The sequence below is a fragment of the Gymnoscopelus microlampas genome, assembly GCF_963454915.1.
Source record: "Gymnoscopelus microlampas genome assembly, chromosome: 9".
In the NCBI taxonomy this organism is placed as follows: domain Eukaryota; kingdom Metazoa; phylum Chordata; class Actinopteri; order Myctophiformes; family Myctophidae; genus Gymnoscopelus; species Gymnoscopelus microlampas.
In genome coordinates, this window is record NC_139946.1 from 39,516,482 (window position 1) to 39,527,100 (window position 10,619).

At 40.4% G+C, this 10,619-nt stretch overlaps 1 protein-coding gene across 1 annotated transcript in view; it reads right to left on the reverse strand.

The window, feature by feature from the left end:
• Window positions 1-1,305: 1,305 nt before the first annotated feature.
• Window positions 1,306-10,619, reverse strand: part of LOC311051527 (lon protease homolog, mitochondrial-like) — a 17,854-nt gene continuing 8,540 nt past the window's right edge. The window contains exons 7-20 of the mRNA XM_084066104.1: window positions 10,369-10,450; window positions 9,948-10,197; window positions 9,600-9,751; window positions 8,275-8,413; window positions 7,599-7,777; window positions 6,877-6,964; window positions 6,552-6,674; window positions 6,010-6,126; window positions 5,002-5,142; window positions 4,325-4,490; window positions 4,113-4,202; window positions 3,858-3,985; window positions 3,147-3,311; window positions 1,306-2,162 (exon numbers count right to left, since the gene is read on the reverse strand). Coding sequence (XP_083922230.1) covers window positions 2,019-2,162; window positions 3,147-3,311; window positions 3,858-3,985; window positions 4,113-4,202; window positions 4,325-4,490; window positions 5,002-5,142; window positions 6,010-6,126; window positions 6,552-6,674; window positions 6,877-6,964; window positions 7,599-7,777; window positions 8,275-8,413; window positions 9,600-9,751; window positions 9,948-10,197; window positions 10,369-10,450 — 1,964 coding nt within the window. The 3' untranslated portion in view covers window positions 1,306-2,018. The remainder of the gene's footprint in view (window positions 2,163-3,146; window positions 3,312-3,857; window positions 3,986-4,112; window positions 4,203-4,324; window positions 4,491-5,001; window positions 5,143-6,009; window positions 6,127-6,551; window positions 6,675-6,876; window positions 6,965-7,598; window positions 7,778-8,274; window positions 8,414-9,599; window positions 9,752-9,947; window positions 10,198-10,368; window positions 10,451-10,619) is intronic.

The window sequence follows — 10,619 nt, forward strand, 5'->3', positions numbered from 1 at the left end:
TGAATGATTATTTAACCATTATGGGTGGAAAGTAGGTGACGCATCACGTCAAAAATTGCCGATCTACAAATTCGCAAAAACGTGTTGAGTTTGATCTGCATTTTATAAATCAGGATTTAACCCATTGAGACCTGTTGCTACCTATACGTTGTTATACCTTTCAATCCGGATGCCACCTCTGTCTCATTAGTTGTTGCTATAATATAGTAACTTTTTTTTAATTTTTAGTAAGAATTTGAACGTTTTCAGAAAACTATGGTTAGGTTTTAGAAGGCGTTTTTAGAATCAGCCTCAGGTCTAAATGGGTTAAATCTACTACATAACGCCACTACAAACTAACATCCACCCTTCAAACTACCAGGTCAGAAGCATGTAGATAAACGAAACCAGTACGTGATATAGTACGCTAGTTCAATATGTTTATCAATACCAGAGACATGTTTTTTGAAATTGTTGCAGTAGATGGGGAGACAATTGGATGTCCTAATATTTCTTGGCCCACAACTGTTCAGTTTAACACCTATGGTATGAACTCAAACTAGCCAACACATGCACAGTATACAATGTTAATCTTTAACTATGCTTTTACATACTGTATGTAATATTGGATGGTGATGCCCTATTCATGGTCTGAATTCTAAATGACCACGGGTGTCTGGGAGTGGAAAAATGATTTGTTTTTTTAGAAGTAATGGATGCACGTGATCCTCTGACCTAGCATTTATCTGGGTCTTCTGTTGAGCACTAAAGCCAGATAATCTGAGACAAGTTCACTTAGATCCAGAGCTTGTGGCTTCTACAAAAAAAACTGCCAGTGTGTATATTCAGACCCAGTACGTTGCCGTACATAAGGCCAGTGGAACGTATTCCTCTAGGTCAAGAACTAATACTAGTGTAAATAGCACCAGCTAATTCAATTTAGTCTAATTTAATTAATATAACTAAATTACTAGTGTGACGTGACAGTCACGCTGGTAATAACAGGACATAACTGCCCACACAAGGAACACTTACTATGTAAAAGAGGATACAAACTTTCACATGCATTTAGTTTCTGGATTGAAGCAACTACACAGAACCATGTTTCCACATTCAACTATGTACCATGTATGTAGTTAAAGGGTTGATTCTTGAAATACCACCACAATCTGTGTTCTAAAATCTGGTGTCCTATGAAAATTCATCAGCCAACCCAGTCCGACCAGTGTCAGGGACACAATCAAATACTATGAGTGCAGGGAAGTGAAAATCTAAAATGATAATCCAATCCCTTAGTGCAAAGAACAGACGCAGTAGAGTAGCCAATTATGTTCAGTATTATATTAAAAGGCAACAGAACATCACATCTGGTCATATAACACAATAATAATAAAAAATAACATTGGTTATATTATTATGTCTGTCCAAGCCCTCTATATCCCAGGACATAGTCTCCATACCTTTCTGTTCAGGGCACTGGCATTCTGTGGCTGCTTGGCAGCGAAGTCACAACCCCAAACATTGTACTGGTTAAGAGATTTCATTGTTCCATCATTTGGTCCTGGTGTGATGTGTCCATCCATCTGTCACATTATTTGGCTGAGGTGTTTCCGTTGAGTAAAAATTCAGTTCTTCATCATACTGTATGACATCCTTTCTTCACCTGTGGACTAAATGGGAGGGTGACCGCCTCATTGTTGATGTAAAAATCAAATTTCAGCCACCCTTATAATGAGCAACCACACCACTCGAATTTTAAACAAATCACGCACTGCACATCTCCACAGCAGAACCAAGTAGGGCTTACCATGACCATGCTGACAAACAGGACCAAAAGCAATACCTGTTTGAATCTACTGTCTTGGTGACAATCTCTGCAGAAATTAGCAGAAATGTTTTTAAAACTAAATAGAAAATATATTAAATAACCCCTAGCTAGAGCAGTTCTGGTTTGTTTTGTCTGGCAGGGTTTGCCCTCTTTGGCCCTGTAGTGGTAAGCAGGCATGTTGTGTTTGGCTGTGTGTTTGAAGTGTCAATGTCTATGAGAAGACAATGGGGTATATTTTGTCGTAGTGGTCAACAAAATGGACCTCCAATCCCTCCGTAATGTAGTCCGCCAGATCTGAGAAATCCTTTTTGTTTTCAGCAGGTAGGATGATACAGGTCACTCCTGCACGACGAGCCTGGGAAACAGAAGACAACATTATGAGACAGAGACAATGTTGAGAATGTGTGTCTGTCAGACTGTCCTGTGTCCTGTAGACCCTGTTTTACACCTATTCGTAGCATTTTACTAATCACTGGTCCTCATTTATGAAACCAACATATGACAGAAAACTGGGCGTATGGTCAATTCTACGCAATCCTCTGCATTTAGCAACCCGTTCATTAATTTGACACGAGTGGAGCCTACAATCAAATCTCATGTCAAGTCTCAACTTGTGTATGGAAATGTTTGAGCCAGTTGGGGACCCAGATGTAAACAAAGAGTGAGACTGTGGGGGTCTACACAATATTGCACAGGATAACGCAGTACAATTCGGTGCCATTGGATGTTCCGATGCAGCCAGAGAGCTGTGGCCGGCACAACCACAACTGGGGGCTGTTCGAAGGAGACAGGACCTCATTCATTGCTTCTAAAAATGCAAAGTGTTAATACTTTAGTTTGGCAAGTAGGCTAGTCAACATGGGAAACAGACAATGCACAAAGTTTAGTAAATATTTGTAGGTTTTCATTTATCTTATTTAAAGTGTTGTTGATGGATATATAAGTGAGCGTTTTATCCCTGCCGCTGTTGACCACATCAGTGATTAATTTACAGACTGCATTCTTATGACTTCCTTTGATGCCACTTTTTACTTGTTTTGATTAGAATTGTGACATTAACGTAACTACTTCCACGTCAGAGAAGTTTCTCTTCTTGACCGTATTCCGCTTCGCCATGTCGTAAACTCTAGGGGCAAGAACTCTTAACCAAGAATTAAGATCGAGAAGATGATTTTCAGCTACCACATTTATCAACATCCAACCATTCTTATGCTGTAATTGGCCAAACTCGACCGCTTCATAACTAACACGAGAACCCTGTCGTAAGATGATTTCTGTACTCGGATCTGTGCGGGTTTCAGTATGTATGCCCGCAGGTTAGTGTGGGTGTCATACTTACAGCTATAGTTTTCTCTTTGATTCCCCCCACCGGCAGTATTTTGCCAGTCAAAGACAGCTCTCCTGTCATTGCTACATTCTGGCGCACTGGCCGGCCGGTTGCTAGGGACAGCAGAGCAGTAACAATGGTGCAGCCAGCGCTTGGCCCGTCCTTGGGAGTAGCCCCCTGGAAATGAAAATGCAGCTTTATTAAACCAGCTAGTCACTCCAAGTGAGTTGTTGCACTCAAGTGGAAGACAATACTTTTTCTAGTGGGTGATGCACAAGAGAATAGTTCCTTCTTTTTTTCCCCTTTATTGATAGGATAGTAAGTTGACAGGAAATGGGGAGTGACATGCAGCAAAGGCCGCCGGGATCGGGACTCGAGAAACCAGAGAATCCCATTTGAACACAGGGAGAACATGCAAACTCTACACAGAAAGGCCACAGTCAGCCTCAGTTTGGTTCAATGCCAGGACCTCCTTGCTGTGAGAAAACCATGCTATCCGGTGAGGCACCGTTAAAACCACAGCCAAGCCAAGCTCTTCATTACTGACTAAATAGCATCAAATATAACATTTTACTTCACAACAAAATTGTACTTCACAATATTTGGTAAGTGGCATGTTTATTTCTACTGCTTAATGTGCATATTTTCAGCAATACTGTAGCTTTAAGAAAAGGCAAGATATAAATCTATTTAAAAAACGTTTTTGTATTACAAGAAGGTTACCTCAGGAACGTGCAGGTGCAGGTGGGAGTTGACAAGGAAGTTGTTATCAGGTTCTTGTTTCATGAGGAATGCTCTGGCAAAGGTTGAGGCAATTTTGGCACTTTCCTTCATTACGTCACCAAGCTGACCTGCAAGGTTGGAGGAGACATTGGTCCGTTACATATTGGTTTCATAGAAGAATGCAAACGCTTCAGGCTGTATTAATCTCTTATGTTCAGTCTAGTGTCTAGAAGTAGGTCTGATATCATGACCGACCTGTGACCTCCAGCGATCCCTCCCCTTCTTTCTGCCCTGGTGCGTCACGAGGGCGACGTAACGATGTCTCTATGAACAGAGTCGTGCCACCTGGAGAGAGGGAGAGATAGTTGTATTTTGTTACAGGTTAGGTTAGTACTGTAGGTAAGGTATATGTACGAATGCATACAGTATGTCTGTATTTGTCTGGCCTATGCATGTGAGCATCTCACCCATGGCGGTCCATGCCAGTCCCATGACGACGCCCGGTGGAGTTACGTCATACATTCGGTCAACGGTATACACTGGTTTGCCAACATAGTTCTGCAGGTTATCAGGTGTGATGGTTACATCGCTGTTATCCCCGCTAACGATATGGAACGCCACTTTACGGAACACCTGGGAGAGACGGGCAGAGACAGTACACATGCAGGCAAACATAAACACACACCCACAGGTTCAATATATGGATTAAAGAGAACTCTTGTTATTACCTAGCATACATACTGATACTTATACGGTAACTAGTAATAATACAAGCTCATTTAGTCATCAGAATGAACATTTTCCCCTTTAGAATATACTGAATAGTTTTAGACTGTTCTCTCTACACAAGTAAGTAAGTAGGATTGTGGTCCATAGGGCAGGAGCCTATCTCATGTTTCTGTAGTGTGAGGCGGCTTCATGTACAAGTACATCCCCCAAGCCATGATGTACAAGTACACCCCCTGGACATGACGCTAGTATGTCGCAGGGACTTACCCCCAATACAGCCCTTGATGCTGAGTGCCAAGCAGGGAGGCATTGGGCCCCATTTTATAGTCTTTGGTATGACCCAGCTAAGGGATTGAACCCTGACCTACTTACTAAAAATAAATGTGTGCTTCAAAGCTCATGTCAAGTGTTTTACCTTTTCAACTTGTTTCTGTAGATTCCTGACTCCAGACTCCCTGCAGTACTGTCTGATGAGCAGACTGAGGGCGTCCGGGGAGATGGTGGCCTTCTCCTCAGTAAGACCACACAGTGTACGCAGCTGAGGGACCAGGTAACGCTACATTTGGGGAGAAAAAGATGGGAAGAGAGAGAGAGAGATGTCTTTCGAAGAAGGCTTCAAAAAGTGGCATAACATGATGCATAAACAAGCTTGTTCTCCTAATAGGCTGGAGCAAATCAGAATAATACACATCATCAGTCATCAACAAACTGCAATGAAACATGGATATTTACTTTCACGCCAAACCAAAATTCATGTCTTACAAAAGGCATAGAAAGAAAAACACATACTACTAGATGGTGGTGATGTTATAATGTACATTTCAACTTAGGTATACGTTTGGGTTGTGTAGTTGCCTTGCCATGATATAACTCCAATTATTAGCAAGATGTCTTCAGTAGTTGCTCTGTGTATTAAAAAATCATAATACAAAATAGTCTCCTCATTGACATACATTGCACGGTCAAAGAGGTCTCAAAGTCACACTTTTAGCAATTAGCACACAAATGAATTTGAACAGTGGATTCTGCCAATGCATAATTACAAATCCCGACTGAAGTTACGTATGCTTATGTTTGGTATGTAGATTTTGTAATTTTATACATAGAATCCACTTTGTTAATGTGCATTTGTTTGCTAAAAGTGTGACTTTTAGACTGGTTTCACAGTGTACTTCAATGAGGAGAATATATTGAATCATCAATTTTTAAGCTACGGAGCAACTATTGAAGATATCTCACCAAAATTAGGAGTGACATCATTGCAAGGAAATTACACAACCTAAACTTTTACCAAAGTTTAATTGTGCTTTAAGCTTGCTGTGAGATTACTTTGCATCATAACTGACACAATGACCAGATATTGTAGGATTTGTTTCTGTTTGCGGAAATACCAGTTGAATGGAGATGCTTTCCATGGTGTTACCTCTGCAATTTGAAGTTTCTCCTGTGCCACGTATCCCGACACATTAATCATCTCCATCCTGTCCCTGAGAGGTTCTGGAATGGTGTCAACCACATTGGCTGTACAAATAAACAAAACCTGATGATCAGGAAGAGAGAGGGCAGATTTAGACAACAGGATTTTAATGCAAGTACTATGGGTACAGATAGAAAAACATAGTCAAAGCTACAGGTAACTATTCAAAATAAAGGGAAGTCCTCAAACAGTTCAGACCACTTGTACCCTACAGATGGCACTGGTTCCCTGGAAATCAAGAAAGAAATTCCTAACCTAAACAGCATTTAGCTTATCCTCCAAGTTGAGACGACCTACTGTAAGTCTAACCTAAATGAATTAGTATATTATTTTTCAAAAATACTAAGATAATATAATAATAATATAATGTACTAAGATATTATAGAAATATAATATACTAAGATATTAAGAAATGCTGATGAAGCACCACATTTTCTTGTTACCTGCACATGTTATAACATGTACATGAGTATCAGAGAGACACGTACCTTTGATAGGTCCACAGGTACATCCAAGTAATGATCCAGGAAGTTGGCATTCTGCTCAGGGTCCAAAAGCTCCAACAGTGCTGAGGATGGGTCACCCTGGTAACCACGACCGATTTTGTCCACCTAACAGCATCAGGAAGTAGTGACCAAACACATCAACATTATTGTTATTATTCTTCTTTTTATATCACCCTCCATCCTATCCACCTAGCAACAGGAATATTCAGTTATGCTAGGAGAGAACACTGAAGTCACAGCACTTTGCAATTATGTAGAAATGACAACAGGACTTGCAAATGACTTCTCATGAACAACGTTCACTAACCTCATCTATGAGCACCAGTGGATTCTCTGTCTTGGTTTTCTTCAAGCACTGGATAATTTTCCCAGGCATTGCACCTACATATGTTCTCCTGGATGCAGAAAGACAAATACACACACAATTTACTTATATTCTCAGACATGCATTTACAATCTAAAATGTAACATATAGGACCAACAGTGCTAATAATGCAAGTTGAAATAGTAGCCACTTTGTCAATTCAGTAAACTGGCATGTTTAGGATCATGTTTAGTCCTGTGTGTGTATGTGCGTGTGTGCGTGCGTGCGTGCGTCTAAGAGTCATAGCTCCAAAAATTCTGACGAAACTTCCAGTCGACAAAGGGCACTGAATTCTAAAATAGTTTAATTAAATACAATTTGTATTAATGCCCAGCAGTGTCTAATACATTTTGACAGAGGATTTTGTGGAAGGCTTTGCGCACTCATGGACAGGCATCTCTCCAATTGCCATTTTAGTTTGTACACTGTAAAACTGGAGGAAATCCCAGCAAAATCTCATTTGAAAAGTGGCAGGTAAAAAATGTAACGTTCTGATACAATGCATTCTCCTTGGTGTGCATTAACACACAAAGAAAAGTCACTCAAAGACTCAATTTAAATCATAGACTGCCAAACATATGGGGTCCACTGTTGGCCTTTTTGAATTAACAGCAGTAGAAGATAAACTGTAGTAGAATTTACACTGCCAGACTATACTTCCATACCTATGGCCTTTGATCTCAGCCACATCAGTCATGCCTCCCACACTGAATCTGAAGTACTGTCTGTTGAGGGCTCGGGCGATGGAGCGGGCTATAGAGGTCTTCCCTACTCCTGGAGGGCCATAGAAACACAGGATCTTCCCCTGTGTAGAACCACGCAGCTGACTGACTGCTATGAACTCCTACAGACAGAGGGACAACAAGGACAGACAGGGAGACGAAGAAAGAAAGGGGATGAGAAAAAGGACATTACATCTGTTCTAAAAAGAGAGAGAGCATGTGTGTACTCTCCCCCAGTATGTCAAGATAATGAGAGAGTGAGAGACCTGAACAAGTTGGAAGTGTTCAGTGTGAAAACAACCCGCCTGAGAAATTACATTCTGATCTGCACACTGCAGCCATGTTTCATCAGGCCTCCTAAATGAACCTAGGCATACTCTATTTTGGGGTTGGAGTTTAATAGTACAGAACTTGTTCCTACTTCCTAGCATTGATCTGTTCTTACTTGGGCAACAGTGCAATATACCAAAAAACTAGCTAGTGTAATAATTTACAAACAATTCTGTTTTATACTACGTATTCTATTCTGTACTTTCACTGAATTAAGCATTTCTATCTTCTAAATTCTGCTCTTTCAAACCTTTTTGGATTGATTTAAGACAAAGTCATATGTTCTAACCAAGATACGTTTCTTGACGTCATCCATCCCATAATGATCTTCTTCCAGAACCTCTTTGGCTCGGTCCAGTGCCAAATTCTCTTCACTGTATGTCCCCCAGGGCATACTGGTCAGCCAGTCTAGATAGTTACGGGTTACACTGGAACACAAAGACATAACTTTTAAGTAAGACAGTAATTAAACTCAACTAAGTCAACTTAAAGGCATTGTAGGGAGTTCAGACATAATCAAAGAAAAAAACTGTTGTCAAACACCGCCCCTCCAGCAGTTCTTTTCCCCGACCACCAGGGGGTGACGCAGGGGGGACTTTTTAAATGAGTCATGCCCAAAATAGGTTGCCTTATGCGGATACAATTCGCGGAAATGCCTGACCCTACGGTTCTCTGAATTTATATTTTTAAATAGGCTCTTTCATGATAAATTGACCACATATATGAAGCTAAACAACTAAATTCTATCCAAACGATTTTTTAAAAGTAAATTATGTGCCTCAAAAAAGAAGTTTGAGAGCGTTTTAAAACCGAAAGTAAAAAGTTGATACGGGCACGGACGCGCACGGACACGCACATGCGTGCGTTAATTTACGACCCGGACATAAACAACATGAACATAAACAGAAGGGAAAATACGGATTTCAGACAGAGGACTGTGTTTCAATGAAGGACACCCCCAAACACCCCAGCATCATTATATAGTGGCTGATAGAGGGGAGAAAATGCAAAAAATATATATATACATATTTTTTTAATTTAGGCTTAATGTTCCCTACAATGCCTTTAACTAATATTAACCAATTGACAGTGGATCAGAATAAAGTTTAGAGTGGAGCAGTAGATATGACAAGGTTGTTTAGTGTTGAGCATACAGTAGGAGAACAGAGGAGTTCACATACATTATTTTATTATTAAGATAATAAAGAAAACTGTAGCAGAGACAAAAGGTCAATTTATACTTTTAGCGACAAGTTTCGAATGACACAGCAGACTGTGTGTCACAATGTTCAGAGTTTTGAGCTTTCATACTGTCTGCGACTCGCCAACAACGTGGCCAGAAAATGTAAACAAGGAAGTGAATGTAGTCTCGCTCATCTCCATGGTAATGGAGCTTACTTCATCTTCCCAACCAATCCGAATAGGCGGAATATTATGAAGCATCTGCGACCATTACTTTCTCCAAAGGTACAAAACACATTTTTACTGGTTTGAGGTCACTTTCGTTGTGCGACATATTGTTGACACTTGTTGGGCAAAGCATAAATTGACCTTAATTTGAGTGGTCCTCCTGTAATATATAGAGCACAATTGATTACAGTAGAGTAGACTAACTTGAACTCTGAAGAGTGGTTGTCCAACAATCCCAGTTTGTTCAATTCTTCATTGATGACATCCATGATGTGCTGAGGGACAGTCCTTTCTTTTAGTCTCTCTCTAAACTTCTCCTCGATCGCATCCTTGTCCTCCTTCTCCAAACCCAGCTCCTGAAAGAACACAAAAGATCAAGATTACTTTACAGGCCATAATAAACAGGGCCACACACATACTGTAGTAAGCGTACACTATTTTTTCACTTCTGATGCAGTTCAAAATCAGTGCCTTACTCAAGGACAGGCAGAGTGATCACATACTGTAAAAGAAGGCCCTATATTTGCTATTCTGAGAATATGCGTCTCCAACCTTCTTAATGATCTTGAGTTGCTCCTGTAATAGGTACTTCCTGTGGGTCTGTTTGATCTTCTCCTCAACCTGGTGGAGGAAGGAGAGGAAAGACAAAGGGATGAGAAAAATATTTAACGTAAATTCTATCATACTATCGTTGAGTACATGTGAAAACCAGACACAAGACTTCCCAATGTGTTCTGTGTGGCAAAGAGTCCTCTCTGAAAAAATGTCAAATTGTGCTGATTTCTGTAGGCTGGAGATTTTCCTGCACCAAGGCACACACCGTGCACCGGGCAGTGTTGGGTCTGATTCTCATATGTCCTTATCACATTTATGTTAAATATTGTAAGTTCCCTCTTAAGTAAGAACAAATGACCCTATGGTACAGTGGATTATAATTGTGAAAATTATCCATTTAATAATGATTTGGCGTGACCTCTCTTCCAGGCGTTGCTGCAGTTTACTGAGCTCATATTCCTTCTTCAGGAGAGACAGAGCCTTGTACAACCGTTTGGGATCTGGGGAAAACAGAGACAGAGAAACAGTCAACATGTTCTGAATGTGTTCGACTGGTGTTGACCTCCTTCAATGTCCAATGCGGTATTTGTAGAATGGAAAATTAAGTATCCTTGAATGTGAATCGCAACATTTTAATAAAAGCAGCAAAATATTCTAGAATGAGAAGCT